At 49.0% G+C, this 26,553-nt stretch overlaps 1 protein-coding gene across 3 annotated transcripts; it reads right to left on the minus strand.

Annotated features, from left to right (window-relative positions):
• Nucleotides 1-1,095: 1,095 nt before the first annotated feature.
• HID1 (HID1 domain containing) lies at nucleotides 1,096-26,187 on the minus strand. Of its 3 annotated transcripts, XM_052687865.1 has the most exons (19): nucleotides 26,021-26,187; nucleotides 20,269-20,418; nucleotides 19,032-19,202; nucleotides 15,469-15,582; nucleotides 13,851-13,957; nucleotides 13,353-13,469; nucleotides 12,404-12,626; nucleotides 11,951-12,007; nucleotides 11,714-11,854; nucleotides 11,221-11,311; nucleotides 10,420-10,571; nucleotides 9,134-9,212; nucleotides 8,328-8,492; nucleotides 6,988-7,215; nucleotides 6,388-6,521; nucleotides 4,544-4,624; nucleotides 4,020-4,111; nucleotides 3,619-3,777; nucleotides 1,096-3,170 (listed from the first exon to the last, which is right to left on the minus strand). In XM_052687865.1, exons 1-19 carry the CDS (start codon nucleotides 26,084-26,086, stop codon nucleotides 3,107-3,109), a joined length of 2,391 nt encoding a protein of 796 aa, XP_052543825.1. In that variant the 5' UTR covers nucleotides 26,087-26,187; the 3' UTR covers nucleotides 1,096-3,106. The 3 variants fall into 3 exon arrangements, with proteins under 3 accessions (XP_052543825.1, XP_052543827.1, XP_052543828.1); XM_052687867.1 differs by lacking the exon at nucleotides 15,469-15,582; XM_052687868.1 differs by lacking the exons at nucleotides 15,469-15,582; nucleotides 19,032-19,202; nucleotides 20,269-20,418.
• Nucleotides 26,188-26,553: the final 366 nt, after the last annotated feature.

Raw genomic sequence — 26,553 nt, forward strand, 5'->3', positions numbered from 1 at the left:
CTTTGCCCACTGACTTAGGCCTGTGTCAACAGAAATATGGCATGAGAAACAACAGCTGGATAAATTAGGCTCCAGTAAAGTTAATTATTATTCTCATTCCAATTCGTACCTACAGGAGATGCATGCCAAGGTCCGCCCCCTACAAATGACACAAAAAAAGTCTCAAATCCACTCCCTAGTTTTTGACAGCATGAGGACAAGGAATGATTTACTTCATGAGAAAACTCACAGCCTGGATTTTTATTTTTTTTTTTAAATGACACAATAGCTAAAACTCTGTTCAAGTTACTGAGCCTCCATCAAGCCCAGTGGCTTGGGAGGTTTCCCTCTGAGACATAACATTAAGTCCCATAACTGCTACAAACAGGCACAGACTGAAGAGGATGCTGGTGAACAGGACGAACTTCCTGAACACATGAAGAGCAACGAAGCCCCCCTCCAACTTGTACCAAAGGCCCCGTAGGTCAGACGGAGTGCTCTATGTCCTTTCCTAACAACACCCAGTTCTAGCACTGCAGATATAGGTAAGGTAAGAAGCCTGCAAGAGACAACAGCAAAAACCCTCGTCCAGGCCAAAGAGAAAACTGTGGTCCAGGGTTTCAGCCTTTCACTTCAGAGGGTGAAAGTTCAGGCTCTTCACGACTCACGCTCTGGTCTGCATTGTGTCTATTATCCAGGAGGGGGTAAAACCATGAATGCAAAGTTTGCAAACAGCCGCTGTAGCCATCATTTGTCATTTGTCAACTGCAAGCACCCTCCAGAGCTACCCCAGGCCCAGGGCACTGCCTTACAGGTCTCAGCAGCACAAAGGTCCCAGCACACAGTTCAACAACTCAGGAACCTCCATCCTGTTCGATCCAGTTCCTTTTCTGTACCTTTCAAGGCTGTTACCTTTGGTGACGTCTCACGCTGTAATCACAGAAATGGACAAAAGTGCACAGTTCAGGCTCATGTTTCACAGCCTGATCTTCATCTGTGAAGTAGAAATTCCATGCGCTGCAGAGGAAGCCAGCACGCGGTCCCATAGCAGCACAGCTACTCAAGCAAGAGATAAGCAACGTTACAAACCTCTCTGTGAAAAAAATAAGCCATATATTGCATGTTTCAGATAATCTTTATCTTTCACTTGTAATTAAGCAAATAGTTTACAGTGCAAGTTGATTTTCACAGAACAAAGATTAGACTCCAAACACCAAGAAAAACAAAAAATGTTTCCAAAGGAACTCACAAAGAAATAAAGCAGAAAAGATGGAAGAAATCATAGGAGTCAGTAGATCCACAGGGGGAAGAGGCAAGCACATGGGACACAAGCTGTCCCGCTCTGGCTGTGAGGTGTGAGTGCCATACAGTCAGAGGCCATCCCCACCAAATCACATTCTTGTATACGAGAGATTCCTACTGAAACAGAGATCTCACCCTGCTGATAGCCAAAGACTGCATCAGGATGAGTGTAGTGCTAAATAACAAAGCAGAGCGGAGATGGAACAGGGAAGAGGTGAGGAAATTAACCTCTATTTCTCGTATTTCTTATCCATCAGAAAAACCATCCAGGCTTTATTTCAGCTTTCAGCTGCCCTAGGACTGCAGGCTACTTTCAGTGTCAGAAGTGGAGAAAACCACCTGCCTACAGACCAGCAGGTGCTGGAGATGAAAGCCACGCTGCCGTCACTGTAACTCCAACACTTAGGGAAGGGCCACCAGGAACAAGACTGCACACCCTCCCTTACACAGGAGCGTAAGACCAGTTTCCACAGAGTGATCTCGCCTGTCTGTCATAGCTTAGAACAGCTGATGGCCCAGTGACACCCAAGGCTGAGGACAAGTGCAGCACGGATTAAGCTTTGGTGAAGAGGTCACGACAGGGCCTTTGGCATTGCCTTGCCTAAAGACCTCACAGGCCTAAGGCAGCAGCCCCTCTCCACAGAGCACACGGTTTGATGACTCCACCTACCAATGTGCAACTACATGCTGCTGAACCATGCCAACAACAGCCAGTCTTCCACTGCTTCCTGCTCTGCCTCCCCAGACTTTCAAGACCTCATGTCTTTCACTAGCAAAATGCCCAGAATATCAAATTTTGCCTCAGCACTCACTCTCCACTCCCCAGTGATATGGAGATGCTTTTCCTCCTACAGCTTCCAAATTCCTCCCACAACTTCCCTGAGAGCCATCCTCAATTTCTGGCTTCAGACAGTAGTGTGCAAAAGACCCCTCTGCTCCACAAGCAGAGTCAGAAGGATACGGTTCCTCTCAAACCCAGGTGACAGCGTCCCTTCAGTCAGCTGGTGAGGTCCAATAGAGGCTAATTACCTCTTCTTGTTGCCGCTGAGCCGGTCCATTCCCTCCTGTGTGCTTATGAGAATCAAATCCAAAGTGACACACACACACACACACCACTGCAACACTCGACCATGAAGGACAGGTTGCTGGGCCTGGAAGCCAAAGAACACCTACCAGACCAGAGTGCCACCTACTAAAGGACCTCTTCAAGCAGCTTTCCAGGAAAGAAGTAGAGAGATTCAGAGCTGAGACAATTTTCTTCCTTCAGTAACTTCCTCTTTCATTTGGATTGGAAAGATTTCCCTACCAATATACAACTGCAACATCAGGGAGACACCCGCAGTCACAAGATGTGCCCCAGAAACACTGTGGAGCCACTTGAAAGTAACTACCATTTCCAAACCCCACTGCCTGCAGGAATAGCAGCTTCTCCCTTGCACCCAACTTACAGTTAGTCTTTTCAATTAAATGCTGACACTGACCAGGGCAAGGACAAGGTCAAAACAGTTTCCAAACCAAATCCAGGAGCAAAATAATAACAGAAGAGCTAAGAACAGTCTGACTTCTAGTGCAACCACAACAATGGACAATCCCTTAGACATCTTTCACCCGGGGTTCAAGGTGAAGGGTAAAGGAGGAGAAGTGAGCTGGGGGAGGGATGTCCACACAGGCCCCAATTAAAGCTTTAAATGACAGGGAGGTAAATGGAGTGATTGTCCTTTTGGTCTCCCATCTGGATGTGAAATGCAGGAACAGCTGTGATGAAGCAGCACACAGCAAGGTCTTTAGATCCAGTGTATTTCTCTTAGTAGAGGTAAGTGCTCTCTTAGACTCGCTGAATTTCAAACAGCTTCACATCTGTGTCATACCAGATAGGGGGATCCACGTTCCTAGGAGAGAAAGACAACATCTACTTTACTCTCTGTGGCTGGGTACATGGAATTCAAATCTTGCAGCCAGGATTACAGGAGCTGGCTACACAGAATGCCTTCAGCTTTGCAAAAAAGAATATCACTGGTTGAGACAGCGGCCCTTAAATGGATGACAATATCTATAAGATTCCACAAAGGCAAAGCTTTGCATTAAATCATCACACCATCCCCTCTAAGTTGCAGCAGGGAACAGAAAATCCACAAAACCCCGATCAAGCATTACTCCCAGACCAACTTCCTTCACATCTCCCACTCAACTTCTGGACCTAATTCACCCTATTCTTTGCTAGAGGAAAAGCATCTTTCTGTCCTCTAAACAAGAGATAATCTTGAGCTGGCCAAGTGCCTGCAATTCTCTCTAGAAAGCCTGGAGAAGACCAAGTCAGACTGCATCCAGATGGCATACCTCAAATAAATCACACCCCACATGTAGGTCCGGAACCACATGGCAGTGCCTGAGTTAGCCTGATACTTGCGAATGAGGATGGGGTGAGGGACTGGCAGCAGCCCCACCAGCGTGCCATGCTGCAAGAATTTGAGGATCTCTGACTCATCTGTGAGACCCCTGTAAACAGACAGAACAGGAATATAATTGGCACGTCCCACAGAAGCCACAGAACTGCCACAGCACGAAGTATCAGTCTAAAGAAACACACACTGTCAGACCATGGCTATCAAAAACAAACATCCTCTCCACTGACTAAGGAGCTGAGAACGCATCAGAGAAACAAGAAGTCTGACAAACAAATTAACACCTCGGCCAACGCTGCAAGGCTTTCAATTATACTTTACAAGGAAAGTACTTACTTGTCAATGCAGATCTTCTCCACCTGAGGGACCAGTACCTGTAGCAGCCGCATGATGGTCTGCAGAGGAAGCTTTGACTTCCAAGACATCACCTGTGAGCAGCAAAGCCCACAGAGAAATCAGTGCACTGCATGAGTAGTTTTCCTAATGTACCTCCACTGTTTCTACAACAAATTATGTTTACAAAAATCCTAAAGGTGATGGATGAGCTGAGCATAAATCCTGGAGCAATAGAATTCAGAGCCGCTCAGTGAAACTACCAGGGTGTCAGTTTAACAGATAAAACAAAATACTTCTTTGCAGCTGATCACACACTTCTGAAGCTTTGATCAAAAGTTGAAGACCCTCCCAAAGAAATGTGTTACTCAGAGGAAGTCTTTGCTCTGGAAAAAGGGAAGGTAAATTAAAAAAACAAAAAACAAAAACAGAGAAGGAGAGAAGAGGTTTTTTTTGTGGGTGGAGCAGAAGTAATTTCTGTCACAACTCTTTCTTGTTATTTATTTCATCTGTTCAGATTTCCTTACCCAGTCAGGCGTTGGGGTCCACAGCCCACTGGAGGATGCACTGGAGAGACGCCTTCGATCCCGCTGGGGATGTGACACTTCCTATCAACAAATATTATTCAAAAAGATAACCAAGTCACACACTGGAGCAAGAAGTAGAACTCACTGTCTGCTGAACCAATTTTTCCAGAGCACTGCTGGACAAGACAAATCAGTCTGTCCCCAGAACAGATCAAACCCAAAAGAAAATATTTGCTTTGACGCAGTGAACTTCTCAGACCTCTGTACACTGAGGTACCCCTCTGCACTTCTCAGTGCCCTTCTTGGTACATTCTAAAGAGTGTTACTCCAAGGGTGGGCTCTCAGCAACTCCAAAACACAGCCTCTCAAGGAACAATGCTCTCATGCCCCAAAAAGGAACACCACTGAGTGACCTTCCAAAGGCTCTGGCCAAAAGTTCACAACTCATTAATGTTTTCTTCTCTCCATCATCCCAGTTTCATTTCTCTTGGATAAGAGACATCACTGCCACCTTGACTCTCAAGGTCAGCCAAGGAAACATCCCAATATTCATGATGGAACAGAATGAAAGCCCTTTAAAAATCACTATCAATCTCTGCACAATGTAAACACGGACAGGCTTTTCCCTTTGCTATACAGCTTGACCGTTCATTACCACCATCTGCACCTGACTTTTCTACTAAACAAACAGGATCAGCAAATCCTTCCAGCAGCTGCTCTACACCTCTACACCTCCACACTTGGCGTCACAAGGACGTCACTGCACACTCATTCACGTCACCTCTGCAGCCAGCAACAGCAGCTCTGGGGCAGAGCTGTGCTGCAATCCACTGGAAGCCAACAGCGCTCTGCAAGTGGGGAACAGTTCAAACCAGCTGCTGGACACGTAGTGACCCATGATTCTGTTTAAGAGGCTGCTGGAAGAAGAAAACCCTTCTCCTTCAAGTTCTCAGTAAAAACCTCCCTTAATGACAGCATTAACTGCACGCTTAAAGACATCTTGCTGACCAAGTAGCATCAGGGAAGGCCAAGAGGGATAACTAAAATGGATTCCAGGCTATTCAAGAATACTGTTCATTCCAGTTTATTCGAAGACTAGATGGCAATATTATTTTGCAGCGTCTGCAGACGAAGCCTTACTGTTTGGCTTCTGCACCCTGTCCCCATCAAGATTCTAAAGATAGAATTCATAAAAGCATAAAAACCTTTATCTCCTTCCGATCACTCTACCCTCTTCCTCTTTTCACATGTCTCCCACAGCCTTACCTCCATCCCAGCTGTCACCCAAAGGCTTACAGCCAGCTGATATATTTAGGAGAGGTGACATGGAATTACAATGAAATGTGAGGGCGCTTCAACATTTCACAAGAAACATTTGAAATGTTTATGGCTGATAAGGGAATTACATTGCAACAGATGAAAAAAGGAACTTAAGTCAGCCATAAAAATGAGGATCCTAAAATTCATTCCACGTCTCTTATTAGTTCATTTAACTCAGTAAGTTGGAGTCAGGATAGAACACAAAAAGACAACATTGTTCAGACAGTCCAAAACACCACAATCCCTTGAGATAGCTGCAGGCGACCAGAGGCGCCATTCAAGCAGCGATGTTTCTCCCAGCAGCACATCCCACACCCACTGCTTCACTGCCCTTCACCTCCCGTCTGCTTTATGGCACCACAGCAAACATTCAGACACACAAAGAGCAGTGCTGTAGTCAGGAAGGGCAACTATCCCTGGGACGACAGATCTGCACACACAGACACACAAGCAAACTCAGCAGGGAGGACCAGGACACAAAGGTGCTCCCCTAAAATGCCTAAATAGGCAGTGCCTGCCCTTACCCCACTCCAGGGCTCCCCATCGCTCGCAGCAGAGGGCAGGTTACCCTCTGGCAGAGGCTGTGAAGATTCAGGCTCCAGCGAACGCATGGTCCCATCCTCCGACACCTGTGACTTCTCTGTGAGCTTGTCAATCCCTGTGTTCAAAACACAAAAAGCTCAGAAGTGCAAGTGAGTTAAATATGCCTTTCTCTGCCCTACCAAGCACAGACACTCCATGCATCGGCTGTAATCTGAAATGCTCTCCTTTCAACAAGAGCAGCAAGATGCAGGCTTGATCTCATCGCCCCAGAGGAGCTCACCTGCCCCTGGGAAAATACTCCTTGATGCAACAGGGATATAAGTTCACATGAATACTGTTAAATTGAAGCAAGAAGTCAAAATTATGAGAAAAGGTCATGTAGACACTAAATCTGAGACAGCATTTTACTTTGACCTGCCCTCAGCTTGGATAAACCGACCTAAAACTGAGACTGAAAGGCAGTAAGTCATTCACAGACGTAAACTCTTAATCTCTTCCCACACCCAGTGAAAGGGTGAGTCCTCCGTACCTCACAGCGAAAACAAACTTTTCTCCTGTTACAAAGATAAACCAGTGCTGACCTGGAGTAGCCACCAAACTTGTCTTCAGTGTCCCCGGCTCAGCGGGGGCAGCAGGACGTGACCCCTCCATGGAGGCTCCGTCCTGGGAGTTGGTGCGAGAAATCGGCTCTGGGGATTTCTTCTTGCGCTGCAGACCTTTCTGGATGGACTGCGAGTCCGTGGGTAAGTTGGCCAGCTGGTGAAATACATTCCGCTTGCGGATAACAGCGTACACCAAATTAGAGTTCCCTGGGGATTACAGTCACAAAATGAGCAGAGAAACTCAAACAGCTCTGCCAACACAGCCCACCTCGCTGGCAACACGAAGCCTGGCTGTTGAGACCTAGCAAGCTCACAAAGGCAACGGCACAAGGAAGAAAGAGCAGAGTTCTGTAAACTTCTATCCATTATAAACCATAAGAATATCAAGTTAAATCTTGCCTAGGCTGGAAGGTTGACAAGAAACTGGTTAGAGAGCGATACTGAAACATGTGAGAAAGAAAATGACGCTTTAAGTCACATAATACCTGTTCTGGAGGAAAGGATTCAACATTTTCCACTTTCAATAAGAAGCTCACAAAGTGAGTCAGGGGAGGAGAAACAGGAGAGTCAGAAGGCCCCAAATCGCATAAGCTCTACAGTAGCTGAGAATGAAGCCATCATTCAAAATGCAGTATAAAATACAGTTACAAAGGCTGTTTCAGGATCTGGAATCCACCACTTGCCAGTGTTCCAGCAGGTAAGAAGAGTGACTCCTCCTGACATGTGGTTTTAAAACAAAACATCAAATTTGAGCAGGGAGAAGTAAGAGCTTCTAGGAGGCTCAGGGACCTCACTCTCATTTCCTGGAGCAAAACCAGTCATGCCTTTAGGGGGGAAAGGATAAGGCACTTCCTGGAGAGGCAGTAAGTGCTAGAATTTTCTTTGGATGGAACTGTTTGGCCTTCAGCTCCACAAGTCTGACAGAGCAGAACTGACAATACTGTCAAACACATAAGGAGATGAAAGTTGTTTTGCTCCCTCAACTACTTTGTTGAGCAACACGAGCAGTTTCACAGCAGCATCCAGCCAGTTAGTGTTAGAGCCTCATGCACTCCCTTCCCTTTCTCCTTCCCCTCTCTCCATCTCATTCTACGGACTGTTAAGGCTGAGGTTATGCTGACAAATTGCTGCCACCTCATTTTGCCCTGCCCCAGCCCTGGTTACCTACTAACCCAACTTCTTGATCCCAGACAAGTCTCCATGTGGTTGGTTGCTACGTTTCTTCCCCATTCTCGTTAATTTGGACTTTTTCTGAATTTGCATATAATGTTCTCTTGGACTAAAGTAGCGTAAACCCACTGAATATAGAAGTTTCTTACCATCAAATTGGTACTGAATTATGTTGTTGAAAACTTCCAGCAGGAAGAAAACAAGATGGTGGTTCTGGACAGCAGAGAACAAGAACCAGGTGGTGGAGAAAGCCTCCAGGAGATGCAGTAACTTGTTAGCAGCCACCATGGAAAGGGACTTCAGGTACGGAGACACTATGGAAGGCAAACATGAAAATTAGAGACAGAATCAGGGACCCACACAAAAACACCATTTAAAACATCACTTCTGCCATCTCCTCAACCTGCACTTCTGGGAAAGCTTCATGAAATGGCTGAGCCTAACAGGGTTCTACAGAAACGTTTCCAAAAATAAAAGACTCTAAACAGCTATATGGACTAACAAAAGAAAATGTTTCTGCCTTCAGAATTTCTCGTGGGGTTTTACACCAGTAATACATCAGGGCTTACATCCCTTCTGAAAATCTTACACAGAGCCACCTGAACATCTGTAAAATCCAAGGGAAGGCAGCGTCACTGTGGGGATGTGGCACTCCCTGCTGGAGAAGAGCAGCACTGCCAACGCTGTCAGCGGGCTGATAGGAAAATGCCTCTGTCACCCCCGAGTGGCTCCAGGAACCCTGCTGTCATCCTGCCCCACCTGACAGAGCCCAGGCAATAAACCTGAAGACAGGTCTGATCTGCAGCTGGCACATCTAGCACGGGATAGAAAGGTCAGCTTCCACCAGTGGTCACCAACACTGGTGAACGTTGACTGGCACAGGTAGGAATGCAGGCAGACAGAGCAAGAGCAGCTGACCCTTCTATGGGTTGCTACTCCATGCAGTAGTGCTTACCGTTCACAATGATGGTGAGCAGGCAGTCAAAGAGAGGCTGCAGACGCTGATGCCCACTAGTTATGATCTTGTGAAAGACCTACAAGCAGGGAAAAGAATTCTTGAGCAAGGCAGAACCTTACTGAAAGCACCCTCTCAACCAAAACCAATGCCACCCCCACACTAATCGCTTCCTGACACCATTCCTTCCTAGGCAGGGCCTTGCATACTCCACAATTACACAGGTGGAGAAGGCTGCTCTCACTGCGGACTCGTGCTCCAAGAGCACAAGCTTTTATTTACAAGGAATCCTTTGGGGATATGATTACTGTTCCACAATACTGCAAACAGAAACTGACTGAGCTGTTCCAAAATGCAGCCAGCCCAGGACAACAGTAAGTTACCAGGAAGTGAGAACTATTTTCACCTCCAGTGGATTTTTGGCTCTGAACCTGAATGACAGCTGCTTGACATACCAAGGAGCTAATGACCATGTCTGATCTTAGTGCAAACTTCCAACTCCAGTGTTTGTTCTATATTTCTTAACTACACGCTTAGAGGCATGGAAATATTCAGCTGCCCCACAACCCAGTCCAGACATTTCCACTTTTGGCCTTCCCACCTCTAGCAGGCACACATACAGAGTACACAGCATAATGAAAACACAGATGATCTAAAACTAGTGAAATGTAATAGCAAAACATGTAGCATTGAGAACAGTTCTGGTAGGTGGATTCTTCCTCCTCCCTCTAGTGGTAATCTCCTTTAGAAAGTTTAATCAAAAGCTGCTGAGAAATTCCTCCCTGACAAATAAGCACCAACATACCAGAAGAACACTGCACAAGACCAGTACTGCAAAATGCACAGCTGTGTGTTGGCAGTACTGGGGCCCTCATCACTACCGACTGCAAGATGAATGAAACCCAAAGCTGTGGGCTGAGCTTGGTAAGGACATTGTTGTCCTCATTCTGTCAAACGCGCTCCATGCAACTGCGGTTACTTGGGACGGAGCCAGCAACACAGTCAGATTTCCTGCCTTCAACTCTGCTAGAGATCATCCATCCACCCCACTGCACCAGACTCAGAGTCCTTTAAACACCAGTTCAGCTCCATCCCAGACCTCGCTCTTTGAGATCTGCACGACACGTGCCCCCTCCTGACACATCACCTCAGCTTAACAGAGGATGATGAACCACCAGTGTTTGCATACACCCCACACGCTTTCTAGCTCAGTGGAAGAGTAACCTATGAAGGATCGGTAACAAGGATAAAGATGGAAAGAAAAGAGCTCCTAGAGCTATACTCACTATGATGAGCAGATCCGCATGAGTCCCTGTGAAGACAGGGATGTCCATAGGCACTCGTACAGAATACGGCTTGTTCAGTCGCACCCCAAAGTTACGCTCCCCACTGAGAAGCAGGAGGATAAACACCCCGATGTGCATCAACCCCACTCGTGCTGCAGAAAAACAGAACAAACAAACATGAAAAACAAAACCAAAAAACCATCACACTGGTGCCAAAGGACTGCTGAAAACAGGAGGGCAGCGAGGAGCAAGGAGAAACACAACGGGACTGAAAGAGAAACCAGACACCAGAGTATCTTCATAAGGAACATCCCACACACAGCTCCTTCAGTTGCCAGTACCCATGTCTGCCTCACGCCTGTATGGAGCCAGTACAACACAAAGCCTCAGGTAGATTATGCTCCTTGTTATGTTCTTGATGTAAATTACTGTAGCAGGAAATATCTGACTTCTTCTGGCAATCCAGCATGGTGTTATGACTAATTTAAATCAAAGGCAAGAGAAAATTGCTCATTTTTTCCTCCTCTTCTTAGGATCAGGGAGGCAGCTTTTGACATAGGAACTCAAAAAGCATTAGCACATGCTAAGGATGTCCCTTCCATGAGCTGTGCTATAGACATGCCCTGATTTCAGGCCCATTACAAACACACATCTAACTGAACTACTCCCCCTCGTGCTTGCAGAAGGCATGTAACATGCCCTCAAGCAGCAATCTCAGTGGTAGACAGGAAGCATCTTAAAAATATTTTAGCTCAACTGATAGGCACAGATCATCCCAAATAATGAAAATAACCAACTTACACTGGTCTGCTCTGGCATCATTGAGAAAATACAAGATTGGGACAAGGATATCCAGAACATCACTGCTCTTCAGCACAAAGAAGAGGAATTTCTGGGAAGAAAAGATTTCAGGCAACCTTAAGAACATCTGGTTTTATCCACCATCCAGAGGGCTCAGGCCAGGTAGCATCAAGCTAGCCAGTCTCTGACTCACATCATAAAGGCTGAGATATGCACTACACTTTATCTCCATTATCTGTAGTTATTTTAATAATTGCTCCTGCACTTGGCTTCAAGCAGTGACCTTCAGAGCTGCAGCTCCTCTCACCAGCTCTCCCTGGAGCCCAGCCCACCAGCCCCAGCCCACCACAGAAGCAGTGCTGCTGGCAGGAGGATCACAGTCAGTGCTCGCTACCTGCCCTGGGACCTCCTGCCACAGCTCCGTCCAGCCAGAGCCGCACCAGGCTCTGGGGATCAAGCAAGGAGGGATAAAGCTCAACAAGCAGCTCCATACCTTGTTGAAGTCACAGAGTTTCCAGAAGAGAACAAGAAGTTCCTGATGGAATTGGATCTTCTTGGCAGAGTTTGGCAGGTAGGTCTGGACCAGCGGGTTTGATAACAAACGCGCCACTCCTTTCAGGATGAACTGGAAATCCTGCCAACAGACCAGGAAAGAGACTGCAGTGGGCCTGGGGCCAGCTGTGCCAGCACGAAGTCAGACAGGAAGCAGTTCAGGACTGGAGCACCTTACCTCCTCTCGATGTATTCTTGAGAGGTAATTCACAAATAGATTGTCTGGTCCTGGAGGCTGCGTTCAAAGACAATGAATGAAATGCTTATGGAATTGCAAGATTTAGTCAGGGGCCAAGTGTAACCAGTGGCCCTAGGGGCTCACATCCCTCATTTAAGCTTTGCTCTCTGAATGATCCGGTTCTAAACGCTAGGAGACAGAGTACTTCCAGAATCAGTAAACTCAGGGAATTTTTACTTAAATGTTCCTGATTCAAGTCAGTGACCAAAACCTTCTGGTTTGGTCGCCCATTGTCGATAAGTGTCCTACAGGAAAGGAAGAGAACTGGACCAGAGACAGCAGTCTAAGGAAAGGAACATTGCTATGCCCCACAGATTATCCCTGCATTCAGTAAAGGCTGGTATAAGAGGGTCACAGCATTCAGGAAAGTAGCAAATACCAAGGGTCACTTACATCCACATCATCCATGGCCGTGCCAGTAGTTGTGCCATCCACTGTAGGACTTGAACTGGTGGAGCTGTCGTAGTCCAAAGTGACAATCAGGACCTGGGCTGCCTCCTCCACCAGGGGCTCACGGTAGTCAGAGAAAAGCAGATGATTGTAAGGAATCCCATAACCCACCGGATCGTAGGCACAGACGACATTCAGGAGTGAGGTGAAGAGGGGGAGTGCATGTCTGGGCAGGAGAAAACATTCTCAGAAGGCAGAAGCAGGAAGCAAATGGTGCTGCCTTGGGGAGAGACAGGCATCCCTCCCCAAGATTTTGGGATCATAACAAAAGACGAGCACGTTCTCTATCCTCCCAATTCTAATCTATGGCAGTGACCAGTGATTGAGCAGCACAGGAACAAGAGCTGACACTCATCTCCCACTGGTTATCTGGACTAGAGCTAAAAAGAAAAGGAGGTTAAAAAAAAAGACCACGTGGCCTCCCAGAGAAATCCCATGCAACAATATGAAAAGAGAGACAGGATCTTAAAGCTCTCCATACTCATGAAGACCAAACTGTGCGGCCCCTGATGGGCACCTGAAAGTCCCAGAGGAGACGATGTCACCAGAGGGCAGCATTCACCTGCCACCACCACCACAGCGACTCAGTGAAGTGCCACACCACCATTCCCACCAGGGAACAGGATCTACAACAGGGGAATGCATCTGCCTGTCCCACATGACAAGGACCACTCCCACATCAAATTTCAGCAATCACCTCGCTCAGTTTTGCCCTTTGCTGGTGAGGAAGGTTTATCACTAAGCAGAGATGCTAATGGAGATGTGAGGAGGACATGCTACCTCCAATAGCTAGGGGCTGTTGTCCAAGTCCTACGGCCACCCATTAACAATGTACTCCTTTGGAAACATTTCAGTCTATTTCTCCTTCTAGCACTCAGCTTTACACCCTCACCTGTTCTCAGTAGAGCAGAAAAACTGCACCCAGGGGTTGGTGTTGCTGCTGTCTGAAGATGGAGGCAGATACATTGCCTCAGAGAAGCAAGTCAGCAGCAGCTTAAGCAGCTCTGTCCTGAAAGAAGGGAAGAAGAGGCCAAGTCCTGGACTGAAGCTCAGGAGGTACAATCACCACAGCAACATATAAGAAAAGCTCAGTCCCATCTAAGAAGTACTTCCTATAGAAAGCTGAGTCCATTTCATCAGCAGCATTTCATTCATAAGCACCAATCATTCTGACCGTTTCTGTCACAGACACTTCAACTCCCCATCATACAACAAAAAGCTACTCAAAACACAACCAGTTTTCTCTTTGCTGCCTGAGATGATGGATTGGAAAGGGGCAAGGGCCCCGCAGAAGTCACAAGTGCCTCAGGAAGCAAGGAGAGCCCATCTCCACAGACATCCCCAATCTCCTGACCCAGCATCTCTCCATTCCATTTGCAAACCCTCTTACCTATTCAAGTCATGAATGTAGTTAGGCTGTGGAGAGTGAGCGAAGCCCACTCCTGCCTCCCAGATGTACTCACAGCTGTCAATGGAGTGGATATCTTCTGCTGTGTCCTACAGAGAGAAACAGGAGGTCAGAGCACAGGCAAGTGCAAGAGTTGACAGTGGTTACAGATATCCAAGGCAGTTCAGCTCCATGTCAACAAGAGGAGAAAACCAGCAGAGATGCCGAAGTTGCACGCACCAGCCTCACTCAGACAGCACCTACCCAGGCACTGGACACCACGCAGAACAAGGTTTTTGCTCCAGCATGCCAAGGCACAGTGCTAACCACTAGAAATTGGCACCCAGCACCAAAAGATCCAGGATATGTTTTGTTCTAATTATGGGATATATCGCCACCTCCTCTCTTTTCCTCCACATCTCGTGAAACACAGCGCAGGTCAGGGTTTTCCCTTTGCATATCAAGAGCATCACATGGAGATACAGTACCCACTCAACACCTCCACCTTATCTCAGAAGGCATCATACTGATTTTACACATATAACATGGTGCAAAGGCAAGAGAAGCAGCAAATTACCTCCAACTTATACTAAAAGTGCATGATGCTGTGACTTGCTTCTCTAGTGGGTAAAACAAGAAGATAACTGCAAGTATGTTCCCTCTTCCAGTCAGAACCCTCACAGCCCCTTGCCAGATACCAGCACGACTCCCAAACTCATGCTTTGCAGCCTGAGGAGGCAAACCACAGCAGCCTGTCCTTCTCTGTCATGGCCAGTTGAGCTTAGGTTGAAGCAGCCTTGTGGAGACAAGAAGCCATTGCAAACCACACGCTGACCCTCAAGAAATGACTGGAAGCAAGGGCCCAGATGAATATAATATATTTGCATCTTTACTTAAGTTTAATTAAGCAAATTCTGCCACCAACCTTTTTTCCTCCCTGTAGCTGGGGAAAGCAGACCAGAGGACAGTTTTTAATTGCTCTGAATTCCTGCTGCATAACTTTCTTCCCTCCCACAGTGGTAATGACCTCACTGAGGGCAACCAAAATGCGCTTAGCACGCCAGCCACAACTCCCACAAAACCAGTATGCTGACAGCAACTACTGCTAACACAGAACCAACTGCAGCCTCCTTGACAGTCCTTGCTTTTCCTGCCTCTCTACTCAGCTCCTACACAGGTTGGAGCTCACCCACCATCAGGTTCCTCATCCAGCTCCTCAGAACAACTCTTAGTAAGACTGAAGCACCTAAGATCTCCCTCCACAATCAAACTGACAGTGAGAGGAACAAGATGCTAAAGGTCCCCACTCTACTGGAAACAATAGGAGACCAGATGTTTGCCAGCATGACCACATTTTCCTGACAGGCAAGCTGTAGTGCAGGGAAAAACACTAGTCTCCCCAGCTGACATTCACCCAGCTATCCCAGAACACCCGTTTTTGGAGACACAGACACCACCCGCTGAACGCTAAATGCTGATCAGTGTCAGTCACCTTGCGTTCAGGCTCAGTGACTCCATGTTTTCCTGCCTGAAGATTTGTAAGGAAGCTGCTGGGGTCTTCCAGAGTCCCCGTCACGCAGCTAATCTATCTCTGTGCAGATAACCTCATGATTCAACTCACCACCGTGCTTCTCCGGTGGCTTTGCACAGTGAAATCGGGACAGAAGAGCAAATCTGCAACAGCAAGGAGCAATGACTCAGCCAGCGGCCGGGCATTTTCATCATCTTCATCTCCCTAAATGTGAGAATGGTAAAAGAGTATTGTTAGCACAGGCTTAGCAAAGATCACACATTAACACTATTAAACAGTAAGAGAAGATGCACTCTCCGTGAATACACAATAAGTTACAGAGGAACTAGAGGGAGAAACATGAAAACCCACTCAGGAGAGGCAAGAAATTCCCCCCTGGAGAGTGATGCCTATATAGGAACAAGGTCTTTAACGTGACCAAACAGTGGATAAGGTACTCCAGCCTACAGCTCTTAAGGAAATAGAACAGCAGCACTGCACACTGCCACGTGGAGACCATTGCTTACGGAGGAGGAAAGAAAGGAATCACTACAGAGAACAGTGTTTTACAGGAAATGAAGAAGGCAATTTGCACAGTGCACAGAGACAGCAATAGGAGGAAGGCAGGCAGCAGTGTTAACAGTGTAAAACCGCTCAAAGTCCTGCATGGGCTGCCCAGAACTGGAAGCCACAGAAGGAGAGGTGGTGCGCAGCTCAGCAAGGAGCCACCTCAGCCTGCCATGGCAGAGCAAGCACGACAGCAGAGGGATTTTGTTGTCTCCAGCATTCAAAGCAATTACTTCAATCATGAATGGCTACTTCTCTGCAACCATTGCCACAGGAAACCCTGCCAGATCCTGCCTGTCAAAGAGCATCCTGGCTAGCACACCTTTTCACCACACAGGTGCTGCAGGGAAAGACAGGGAGTGGGAATGGCAGGAGCTCATCCATCTCTGCCAGCCTGCACATGGCACACAGCGCTGCAGTCACAGCAGGCAGCTACCCAAGATAACAGTCTTGTGACTCTGACGTCTGCCTCAGCAACTGCAGGGAAGACACCGTCAGACAGATCCCGGATGTAAGAAGCCCAGAGAGGACAGATGAAGCCATCAGGCAGCAAAGATGCTTCTGCCAAGGCTAGAGTTAAGGTCCTAGGGGACTTCTCAATCAAGAATGATCTTTGCTAACAAAGTCTCAGCTGCCAGAAAAAGTCCCCACAGGCTCTATGAACCACAGCATCCAAAAAATGGGAGACACAGGAGCCAATAGTTCTCAAAACAACAGGGAAGGCACACAGTCTTCCAGCAATCTCTTGAAAGATTTGTGTCTTTTTAAAAAAAAACTGTCACACATCCTGATCCTAAGCACAACATAACCCTAACAGTCCCGCTCTAATCCCAGCAACCTGCTTAAAATCACAGAATCACCAAGTTTGGAAAAGACCTGTAAGATGATCCAGTCTACCTACCACCAAAATTCCCCCACTCAACCATGTCCCTCAGTACAACATCTCAACGTTTCTTGAATGTTCTCGAACCCTCCAGGGATGGTGACTCCCCCACTCCCTGGGCAGCCCATTCCAGCACCTGAGCACTCCCTCACAGAAGTATTTCCTAACGTCCAACCTGAACCTGGCACAACGTGAGGCCGTTCCCTCCAGTCCTACCGCTGCTACACGGGAGAAGAGGCTGAATCCCACCTCACCACAACCTCCCTGCAGGCACTTGTACAGTGCGATAAGGTCACCTCTGAACCTCCTCCTCTTCACACTAAACGACCCCAGCTCCCTCAGCCACTGCTCATAATGCCCGTGCTCCCGACCCTTTCTGGACTGCATCCACCCACACCCATCCCTCAGCCTTTACAGGAGGGTCCCGTGCTCCAGGACCTGTGCAACTCATCACTGCATCATGTGGCAGGCTAAGGATAACCACAGAGATACGTACTAACTGTTTGAGCATATCATCATCCTCTTCAGTTCCAAGGCAGAAATCAGCTTTCAGTCAGCAAAGCAGCTGATTAGACATGACCTCACCCTTCCCATGTTCTTGGGGCTTTATTCATCATCCCTTGCCAGCAAGCTCAGCTGCTTCCTCCTGACACTCAGCCTGTAGGAACAGCAGCTTCCAGCAGGGGAGGTAAGAGCTTTATTAGTTTGCTTCAAACTAAAGGTCGAGCTCACTGTAGTACACGTTTCTCGCAGGCCTATATGCAGGGAATATGGGGAGAGAGATTTTATTTTGCTGAGATGCAGTAAGGGAAGAGTGGTCCCAACATGCTCCAGGTTGGAAAGGGCTTAACAGCACCCAGTGTGCGCCCGCAAAGCTACCTGGCAGGGCCCAGAGAACAGGGAAGTGCAGAGAGACTCAAGGGAATTCCTTCACAAAAGCAAGCTCTTTACAGCTAAAGAGTCTAAAGGCAACTATATCAGAAAACAAAACACTCCTCTCCCCAGTAACAGCAGTGAGAGAAGAGGTAGTGGCCTTAAGTTGCACCAAGGGAGGTTCAGGTTGGATATTAGGAAAAATTTCTTCTCAGAAAGAGCAGTGATGCAGTGGCACAGCTGCTGCGAGGAGGGGGGTCACCACTGCTGAGCGGTGCTCAGAACCATGGAGATGTGGCACTGAGGGACACGGCCAGTGGATGTGGTGGGGATGGGCTGACAGTTGGACTAGGTGATCTTAAAGGTCTTTTCCAACCTTAATGATTCTGAATGAGACTGAATGATGGGACAATGTGAACCGCAACAGCTCCTCTGGCATCCAGCAGGCATGATGCATCAGGAGGGCTGCACTGGGCTGGATCAACTTGGGGTGACCTCACTGCTCTCAGGCAGAGGAACTCTCTCCTCCAGCTGCTGAACAAGGTGGAAGAGCAGTTGTAACAGGCAGCCTTGCTGGCTCAGGGCATCAGACAGGTGCTTCTTCCCAAAGCAGCAGGATCTAGCAACTCCACAGTCAATACTCTCCAGCACTCTCAGCCTCTGCAGGGATCAAAGGTGGACAATCACCCTCCCAATCACACAGATCACACAGCAGTGCTGTTAGCAAAAGCTTTCTTTTCCCCTTGAAGTGGCCTCGGGCAAAACAGATTAGAGGTAACAGGCAGAGATAGCACCAGGTTTGTACTGTACCAACCACTGCTGATTTCCTATAAACCTCCTCCAAAACACTGCAGTACACGTAACATTCAGGGGAAAACACGTATTTCAGCACAGTCACGCTGACCTGCAGATTCAGAAACTTCCAGGAAAGCACTCTTCATGCATAAAACAGTAGCTGCCAAGAGAGAAAGCAGGTAAACATGTATTTCTAGCCTACCTCAGCTATGCTTTCAACGGTATTCCTCTTACTTGCAGAACATGCTAAAGCATTTTATCCTGATCCTTTTCACACTGATTTCAATTCACACTTTCCATGCTGGAAAAGCCATCCCTCACATACCAGCTCTCTCCTACACACCCAAGTGAAATCTTCAGATGACACAGCAACCTGTGCTGAGCAGAGCAGCTGAGAGGGGAAGAATACCAAGAACCAAAGAAAAGAAACTGACTTAGAAGATGCCACCTAGTTTCTGCATAAACAGAAATAACAACCAGTGCAGCTGTCCTCAAATGCTCCCTTGCTTCCTCCCGCTCACCCTCCAGAAAGGAGAATAAGTGCCAAGAGACAGACCCCTCCTCGGCCAGCCCCAGGGACAGTTGACCAGAAGAAACCTCTCCAGTCTGGGTCCTCAAAGATGTAAGGCAGGATACGAGTGAGGAGCCGGCTGCAGTTCAAGACGATTTGTCTCTCCTTCTCTGTGTGGCAGCCGCTCTCTGCTCCCTGCACCAACTTCTCCACAGCCTGCAGGAAACAAAAGGCAGGTAGCATTAGCATCGACATGAGCAGAACCACACAGCTCTGACCTGCTGGTGACACCTTCACACAGATTTATAAGCACTGCTTGGAATCCATTTTCCCTGAGTTCAATAATACAGCCTCCATTGCTGTTTGAAACACTGGGGTAAACAATCTTAGCCAGACTTTCTTCAATTTCTTCTGTTCCAGCACAAGAGATCTGACATGTTAGGGTAACCCACACAGCACATGCTGCACGGATAGAGAACCACAGCACCTGTGGGCTCCCTCCAGCCCTGGAAGCAGAAATAGTAGTAAGGGTTCACCATGCAGCTTTTTAATTCCCGGGGTCGTATTCTCCACTTAGTTTCATAGCAGACTGTCTGAGTCACTGACTCTGCTAACTTGCGTCACTGCCTTAGTGGGCACGTAAATGCTGTCTGTACACTCAGCCCATCCACGCACAACTCCATGACTGCGCGTAAATATTTTTCCAGGCACATTTATGACCCTGCACAGCAGGGATGTAGGCTGAGTCTCCAGCCATGACGGCAGATGGCATCTCAGCCATGCTGCTCTGCTCTCACAAACACACAGGGCTGCTAGGTCCAATGTCACACCATGCTTGGCAAAGGTCAGGGCCTGCAGACCAGCAAAAGTCTGCAGGCTGCTCTGACCACGACATCTTACAATCTACAGCTCCCAGATATGCAGTGCTGCAGTGATCAGGTCTCCCAACACAACCAATTCCATCAGGGAGAACAGCCCACATTTTAGCCTCACTTTTTGTAGAAAGAAGACACAGACCCAAAGGAATTACTGGTCAGTTTAGATCGCCCCAACTCTTCTTAACTCAGAAGCTGCTGCTTGTCAGAAGCTAGGAGACAGCACAGGGCAAGAATTGTGGTAAACTGAGAGGCAAGACAGAGTTATCACTGGGGGCAGACAGGAACAAGCAAGTGCAGTATGTAGTGCAAGGAGACAATAGGGCACCAATCCCCTCTGGGAGCCACAGGACTCAGTGAAGGGACACCTCCTTCCAGCACAGCACTGAGGATAATGCCATCCTTACCTTATAACACAGAGTCGCCAAGTTGGAAGGCGATTCCTCTCTCACTGCTCGGATCTCTGCAGCTGGCACAAGGGCAAAGACATCCTGCACTGAAGTGGCTGTGTCTGCCCAGAACTGGTCCCAGAAGGCATCATCTGTTGCCTCCACAGGCTGTGGAGAGACAGACAAAGCTACAGAGGCAGAACCACCATCCCATGAGTTCCAAACCTCAGTGCAACTGGATCAGGGATGTGACCATCGCCGCAGAAAACAGAACAGGACAAATAAAACAGCATCACTGATTTATATTCCAGATTTTTTAGTTACCAGAGCCAAGGCTTCTGCGACCTCCCAAAGAGACCATTCCCTCAGCACTGGGGATGACAAGCAAGACATTTATGTGACCATGCGCATCAGACTTGGACACTCCATGTCTTCCACAATCACAACACATGCAAGGCCTCAGCTTGGCTGCAAGCCGGGGCACATGTGCACAGTTCTTGATTAACACACATGGTCTGGGCTGCTGTCGCGTGCAACACACACAACAGAATTACTTCTGCTGTAACCAAAGCCTTGGGGAAGCCGTTGGGGATGTCCCATGTTAGGGCACAAACACAAAGAACTGACAGACCCACCTGAAAACACTCAATAGTGCAACTGAGTTGATCTTCCTGAACCAAACATTTACTGGTAATTGGACTCAGGGCAGCCAGCGTCAGCCACAGTCTTACCCTTAAAATGCCCTAATCGTGCAGTCGAAGTGGAAGGAGGAGGCCAAGACAAGCAATCCAAATAGCGTCACATCCATGGACTAAGTCTGTCCTCTCATAGCTGGGAGCAGCCCTTGCTCCATGATCCAGCCTCTGCCCCACAGCAGCTCTGCAGCAAAGAGCAGCTCTTGTAGGTGATGATAATCAGCACTGTGCTGGGTCTATCACATCGGATGGAAGAGGGGTAAAACCACAAATGCATGTTTAACTTGAATTATTCCCAGCTCCACATAGTAGGCAGAAAGCATGTCTGCTTCTGAGCTGCGGTTCTTAACGCAGCCAAGATGCCACGCTGGAGAGAACAGCTCATTCACAGCTCTGATGCTGAGAAGCATTGCGTTTCTCCCCTGTATCTGAATGAGAAGAGACGGCATCACCTGAACCCACAGAAGGTGATGCGTCACCACCACCGGAGGGCAGCAAACGAGAGGAGCCAGCAGGCGGCTGCCAGACTGGTGCAGCAGGTTACTGCCCTCAGGCTCTCCTCCTACGTGCTCCTGTACCCGAGAGGCTCATGGCTCATCCCACTCCTTTCTGCCATGCAATGAATCAGCCTGAGCCACTCTCCACTCAAAACCAAATCCACAAGTTAAAGCATCTTCTCAAACACTGTTCTGATGCTGAAATCCACTTTATTTTATTACCTGGCCAATAAACCAAATTCCCACCAAGCCCCTTTTCAAGAAAGAAACTTTTTCTAAGGGATCCAAGACAACTGATCCTCAGAGGGATCTGCAGGACAGCCAAGTGCCTCCAGCCGACTTTCAGCAGAACTCAACTTCCTAAGCAAGCAAGAGAGCTGCACTACCTTGCAATCTGTGCTCAAAACGCCTAAATGGAGAGAGGAGAAAAGCTATTTGCAAGTCAGATCTCTAATTACGCTCCTCAAAAAGAGTCAGGTATTTGGAAACACGATCTGTATAACGCAGGAAACATCCTCCACTCCCTACATCCCCTTCCAAACCGGGCACCACAATCGCAGGGCTAATTGCCATGTGCACCTACTGGCTGCTTGCCACAGCCACTCCCACCGACAGCAGGGAGCAGCAATTGCTGCTAACAGAAGATCATGCATAAATAATGGCTTCACCCTCATCTAGAGGGGAAGAAGAAAACCATTTCCCTCCAATGTACACAGAACCATTCTCTGACCGTAGCTTCCTTGGAGGCTGAACACAGCACCACTCTACAGCTGGTAGCATGACAGCTAAGATGGATTAAACAACTCTGTCTCCAACGAGAATTACATGGAGATCGAGCAGCAATCACCCGAGCCGCAGTGCTGGATGCTGCAGCAGCAATGCCTGCCATCTTGGCAAGCAGGTTACGCTAAAACACCGTTTCGTTGCTTTTTAATAGCTGCATTAAGTCATCTCCCCATCCAACAGATGGCATCCCATGTACAATCCTAGGATTCAGTACTGACTCACCCGCAGCCCTGCAGCCCCCCCAGTCTAATTAACCGTCTGGCATCATAAAGCTGCTTGATGCACGTAATATTCATCTCCTCAAAAGAACACGGGTGGACGTTTTAAAGCCGACTGTATTCTGCGTACAGCATTTCCAGAGATCTAAACATCCATCTCCTCGTGCTGAGCTCACCCAACAGCCTGCGCCCAGCACGCAGAAAAGGGAAGTACAGCGACCTGGAACAGCCTCATTCGCTGATCACCTGCTGCTTGAACCACGTCTGCACCAAAGGAAAGAACTGACTGCAGCACTGACTGCTGCTGTGAGCACAGCAGGCAGCATTAAGTGGATGTGATGTCTTACAGTGGACAAGGGAGATTTTTATGTTTGCCTTCAGTTCACCTCGACAAGGCTTAAAGTCCTCCCGCTTGCACGCTGGCTACACAAAGGCAGAATCAGTCCTGCCAACACTTCCAGACTTCCCCAACAGTTATAAACCGGGGGTTTTGGATGCTTTAAAACGCGCCATCCACACATACTGCAACAATCAGAAAAGGAAGCCGAGTGAATTACAAGCATTTTGCCAGATACTGACCAGCCCTGAACAAGCAATCCTAAGCAAACAGGATACATCATGGGAAGAAAGATCACAGCGCAGTGCTGACCACTTCCTATAAACAGGAAAAGGCCCAAAGCACCGCCTCCCCTGCTTGTTACTGTCCTCAGCCCAAAGCTGTTATCACCTCCACTTTCACATACAACTCCTCACTTTTCACACAACCCCTCACAAGCTCAGGCAGAGTGAGCATTTGCACCCTCCTCCCACCCAGGCGTTCTCTGCACTACCCCTGGACACCCAACACCTTCTTATCCAGCACCCATTCCCAACTGCCCCTATTGGAGGACCGTCCTCCAGTCCTCACTTCTTGCCACCATGCTGACCAGCCCAGACCTCGAGGCACGTGGGGCAGGGACTACCATTCTTCTGGGACTCGAAGCCCTAATTTCTGACCAGGCTTTTCCAGACAGGACTGTACAAACTCGGGCAGTAACAGCAGCGTGCTCCTTTCCACTCAAATGCGGCAGAATTTAGGGCGCAGCACCAGACTGAGCCCTAGGAGATCAGGCAGCCCTGCAGGGAGCGTGAGGCAGCGCAGGTACCTCTGACCACCTGCTTGTGAGCCACTGTGAAAAGCAAAGCCCGAGGTCAGATTTATTCAAAATGTTAATAAGTAGCAGGATTTCATTCTTGCTGCCAAGGACAGCAGCTCCACACTGCTCTCAGTGCAGAGTGATTTTTTTTTTTCCATAGGATATTTGCGCCAGCAGGGCAGAAATCGAGGAGAGATCCCAAACAAGTCTTTTGCCAGGCTTCTGCTCACAGCAAAGGAAAATGTGATTTGTGGAGTCCTGGCATTGAAAGCTTAAGAGTCAGATATAGTTTTGGTTGTAAAACAATAACGTCACTTTTCGTCAACCCAGAAGACTTACATATTTGAATACATTCAGAAATAGGCTACTCAGAAATTAATCTCTAAGCATAATATTTACTTCTATCAGGCTCAAATTAACAGCACGTCATAATATTGCATTTGTGCATCAAGGAGAAAGAAAGAAATCATTTAATCCCCAACTAACTGGGAAAAGCGAGCACGTTTCCCTCAGCTTCAGCTCCATGCCCACCCCCCACAGCCCACACGTCCCTTCACCTGCCACGCAGGCAGCACTACTGGGGGTGAAGGAGAGCCCACACATCCCAAATGACAGGGCACACCTGTTTTACTGTGAAACTGATTGGGAATACTCTCATAGAAGTGGGCAACATACAGAAATACAGGCATCACGTAAGAAAGCCATAAAACCCTTTTTCTGCCTGTGACCACTATCATACATTTGTAGCATAAACAAATACCTTTCCTCTGGTACCTTTTTCATCACTGACATTGCTCCGAAATCGCTCTGAAGTGATTTTTCTTTTTTAGTATTTTTACATCTTCAGAGTTTCTCTTTGGCAACTGAAAATCAGTTCCACCTTTTTTGCCCACCCTTGGCTTGACTTTCAAGATCCAGGCTGCACATGTGCTACAAGCACTGAAGCATTACATTACTGACAATTTTGTTTGTTGCTTTTTGTTTTTTTTTAACGTTCACGTGGAACACTCATTTTAATCAATGAAAACTTATAGATTCAAGAAAAATTAATTATGCCAACTCCAAACTTTCACCAGCAAGCAAAACTGTGTTCTGCTGCACCACTTCCTCCCCTCAAAAGCCTTCCCAAACGTGGCACAGCACGTTACTTAGCTCCTGGTTTCATTTTACCCAAGATCTGACAAAAATCTGTTTGTCCAGTTACCCAATGAAAGACTTAAAAAACAAAACAAACAGACGTTGCCGAGAAAGCAAAGTGCCTTTTAAGTTAATAGTCCCGAAGCGGGGATTTGACTCCGTCCATCACTGCCGCTCGAATCCAGGTCCCCGCGCACCAGGCGGCTGCACGCCCGGCCGCGCACACCGGCCATGCGAACAACGGTGCCCTTCTGCGCTGTGTAAACATGGGAGCGCCAACAAACACCCCGCCTTTTTTCCACATGGCGCTCAGGCTCACGTAGACACAAAGACGCGAAATGAATCCGGACCAGAACGACACCGCTTCTCTTCCCTTTACCCAGGGCCCCTCAGAACCTTCCTTCGCGCACACGTCAACAAATGGGGGAGGGGAGCTCTGCCCTCGGCTGGCACCAGGAGGCACCGCCTCGCCATGGCTGCGCTCCGCGGGCAGCAGGTGCGACGATCCCGCCGGTGAGCGCAGGCGCCGAGCAGCCGGCTTCCATCCGCCTCCCCCGGCCTCCTCGGTAAGCGCGTCCCCCGTAACAGAACGGCCCCGCAGATCCGACGGCACCCCGAAGCATTCTGGCAACCAAAAAAGACTTGGAAGAATTCCTTCAGGTTAATTCACCCGCTTCTCCGATTCCGTGGCGTCTGCTCGGAAAAACCTGCCGTGACGCTCCCACAAACCCCCGTCCCGCAGACGCAAGCGGCGAACGCAGCTTTACAGCGCGAAGCCTCTTCCAACCCTACCTTCTACCAGCCGCCCCGGCCCTCACTCCGACTTCTCGCAGACCCCCTCCCCTCGCCCTTCCTCTCTTTCTGCCCACACCCCGTTCTGACGTTATTCCCCACCGTTGCCCCTACCTCCTCCACATCTCCGCCTTCGCACGGCTGCGGTTACGGCCCCTCGCCCGGAGGCGGCTCAGAGCAGCGCGGCCGTAACGCCGACCGCCTCCCGCCGCGCTCCTCCACCGCAGCCTGCGGGAGAACAGCGTTATTCCACGGGCCGCGTGCGGAGACCGCTTCCGTGCGGAGAGCCGCCCCGGCACCTCGGCTGGCAGCGTCCTTTCCAACCAGCGTCACCCGCAACGGGCGCACAAACGCCGAGGGGATCGCGCGGCTCGGTGACGGCACAGCCTGCCCCGCACAGCCCGCCGCCCCGCAGCACCGGGCGGCCGCGGGGCTCGGGCCCACCGGCCCTCGGCCGCCTCAGGGAGGCTCCTGACATGGCGGTCCCCCCGCGACATGGCGGCCCTCACCTGTGTCTTGGTGGTGAGCTGGATCACGGCCTTCCTGAAGTTCAGCTTGGAGTCCGCGCTGCCCATAGTGCGGGCTGAGGCCCGGCACAGCCTCACGCCGCCGCTCCGGCTCGGCCCGCCGCCTCCATCCGTCCGTCCCGCTGTCAAACCCTCGCGGACCGCGGCTCCGCCCCTCCCCGCCCCTCTCTCCTCCCCTCCCCGCGCTGCCGTCCCTTCGCTCCCTGCCCGCCCCTCCATCCCCAGCTCCTCTCCCTGCGCGCCGCTCTGCCGATTTTCCCTTCCTCCAAACCTCTCTCCCTGTCCCTGGCTCCCTCTGCCTTCTTACCCGCGTCCTTTTTCCACTCTCCACCCCCTTCCTTCAGCCCGCTCTCCTCCTCACCCATCGCCCTCTGCCCATCCTCGTTCTCTTCTTCCCCCTGAAGTTCCCTACCTGAGCCGAGGACGTTCTGTAGCCCGTGGGCCGGAGGCGTTGCCCCGCACTGCTCACCGCTGCTTTTACAGCTTTGCTGTTTTCCGCCCCGAGCAGACCCGCA

This window comes from Tympanuchus pallidicinctus, unplaced genomic scaffold (genome assembly GCF_026119805.1).
Source record: "Tympanuchus pallidicinctus isolate F22 unplaced genomic scaffold, pur_lepc_1.0 scaffold23, whole genome shotgun sequence".
NCBI lineage: Eukaryota > Metazoa > Chordata > Aves > Galliformes > Phasianidae > Tympanuchus > Tympanuchus pallidicinctus.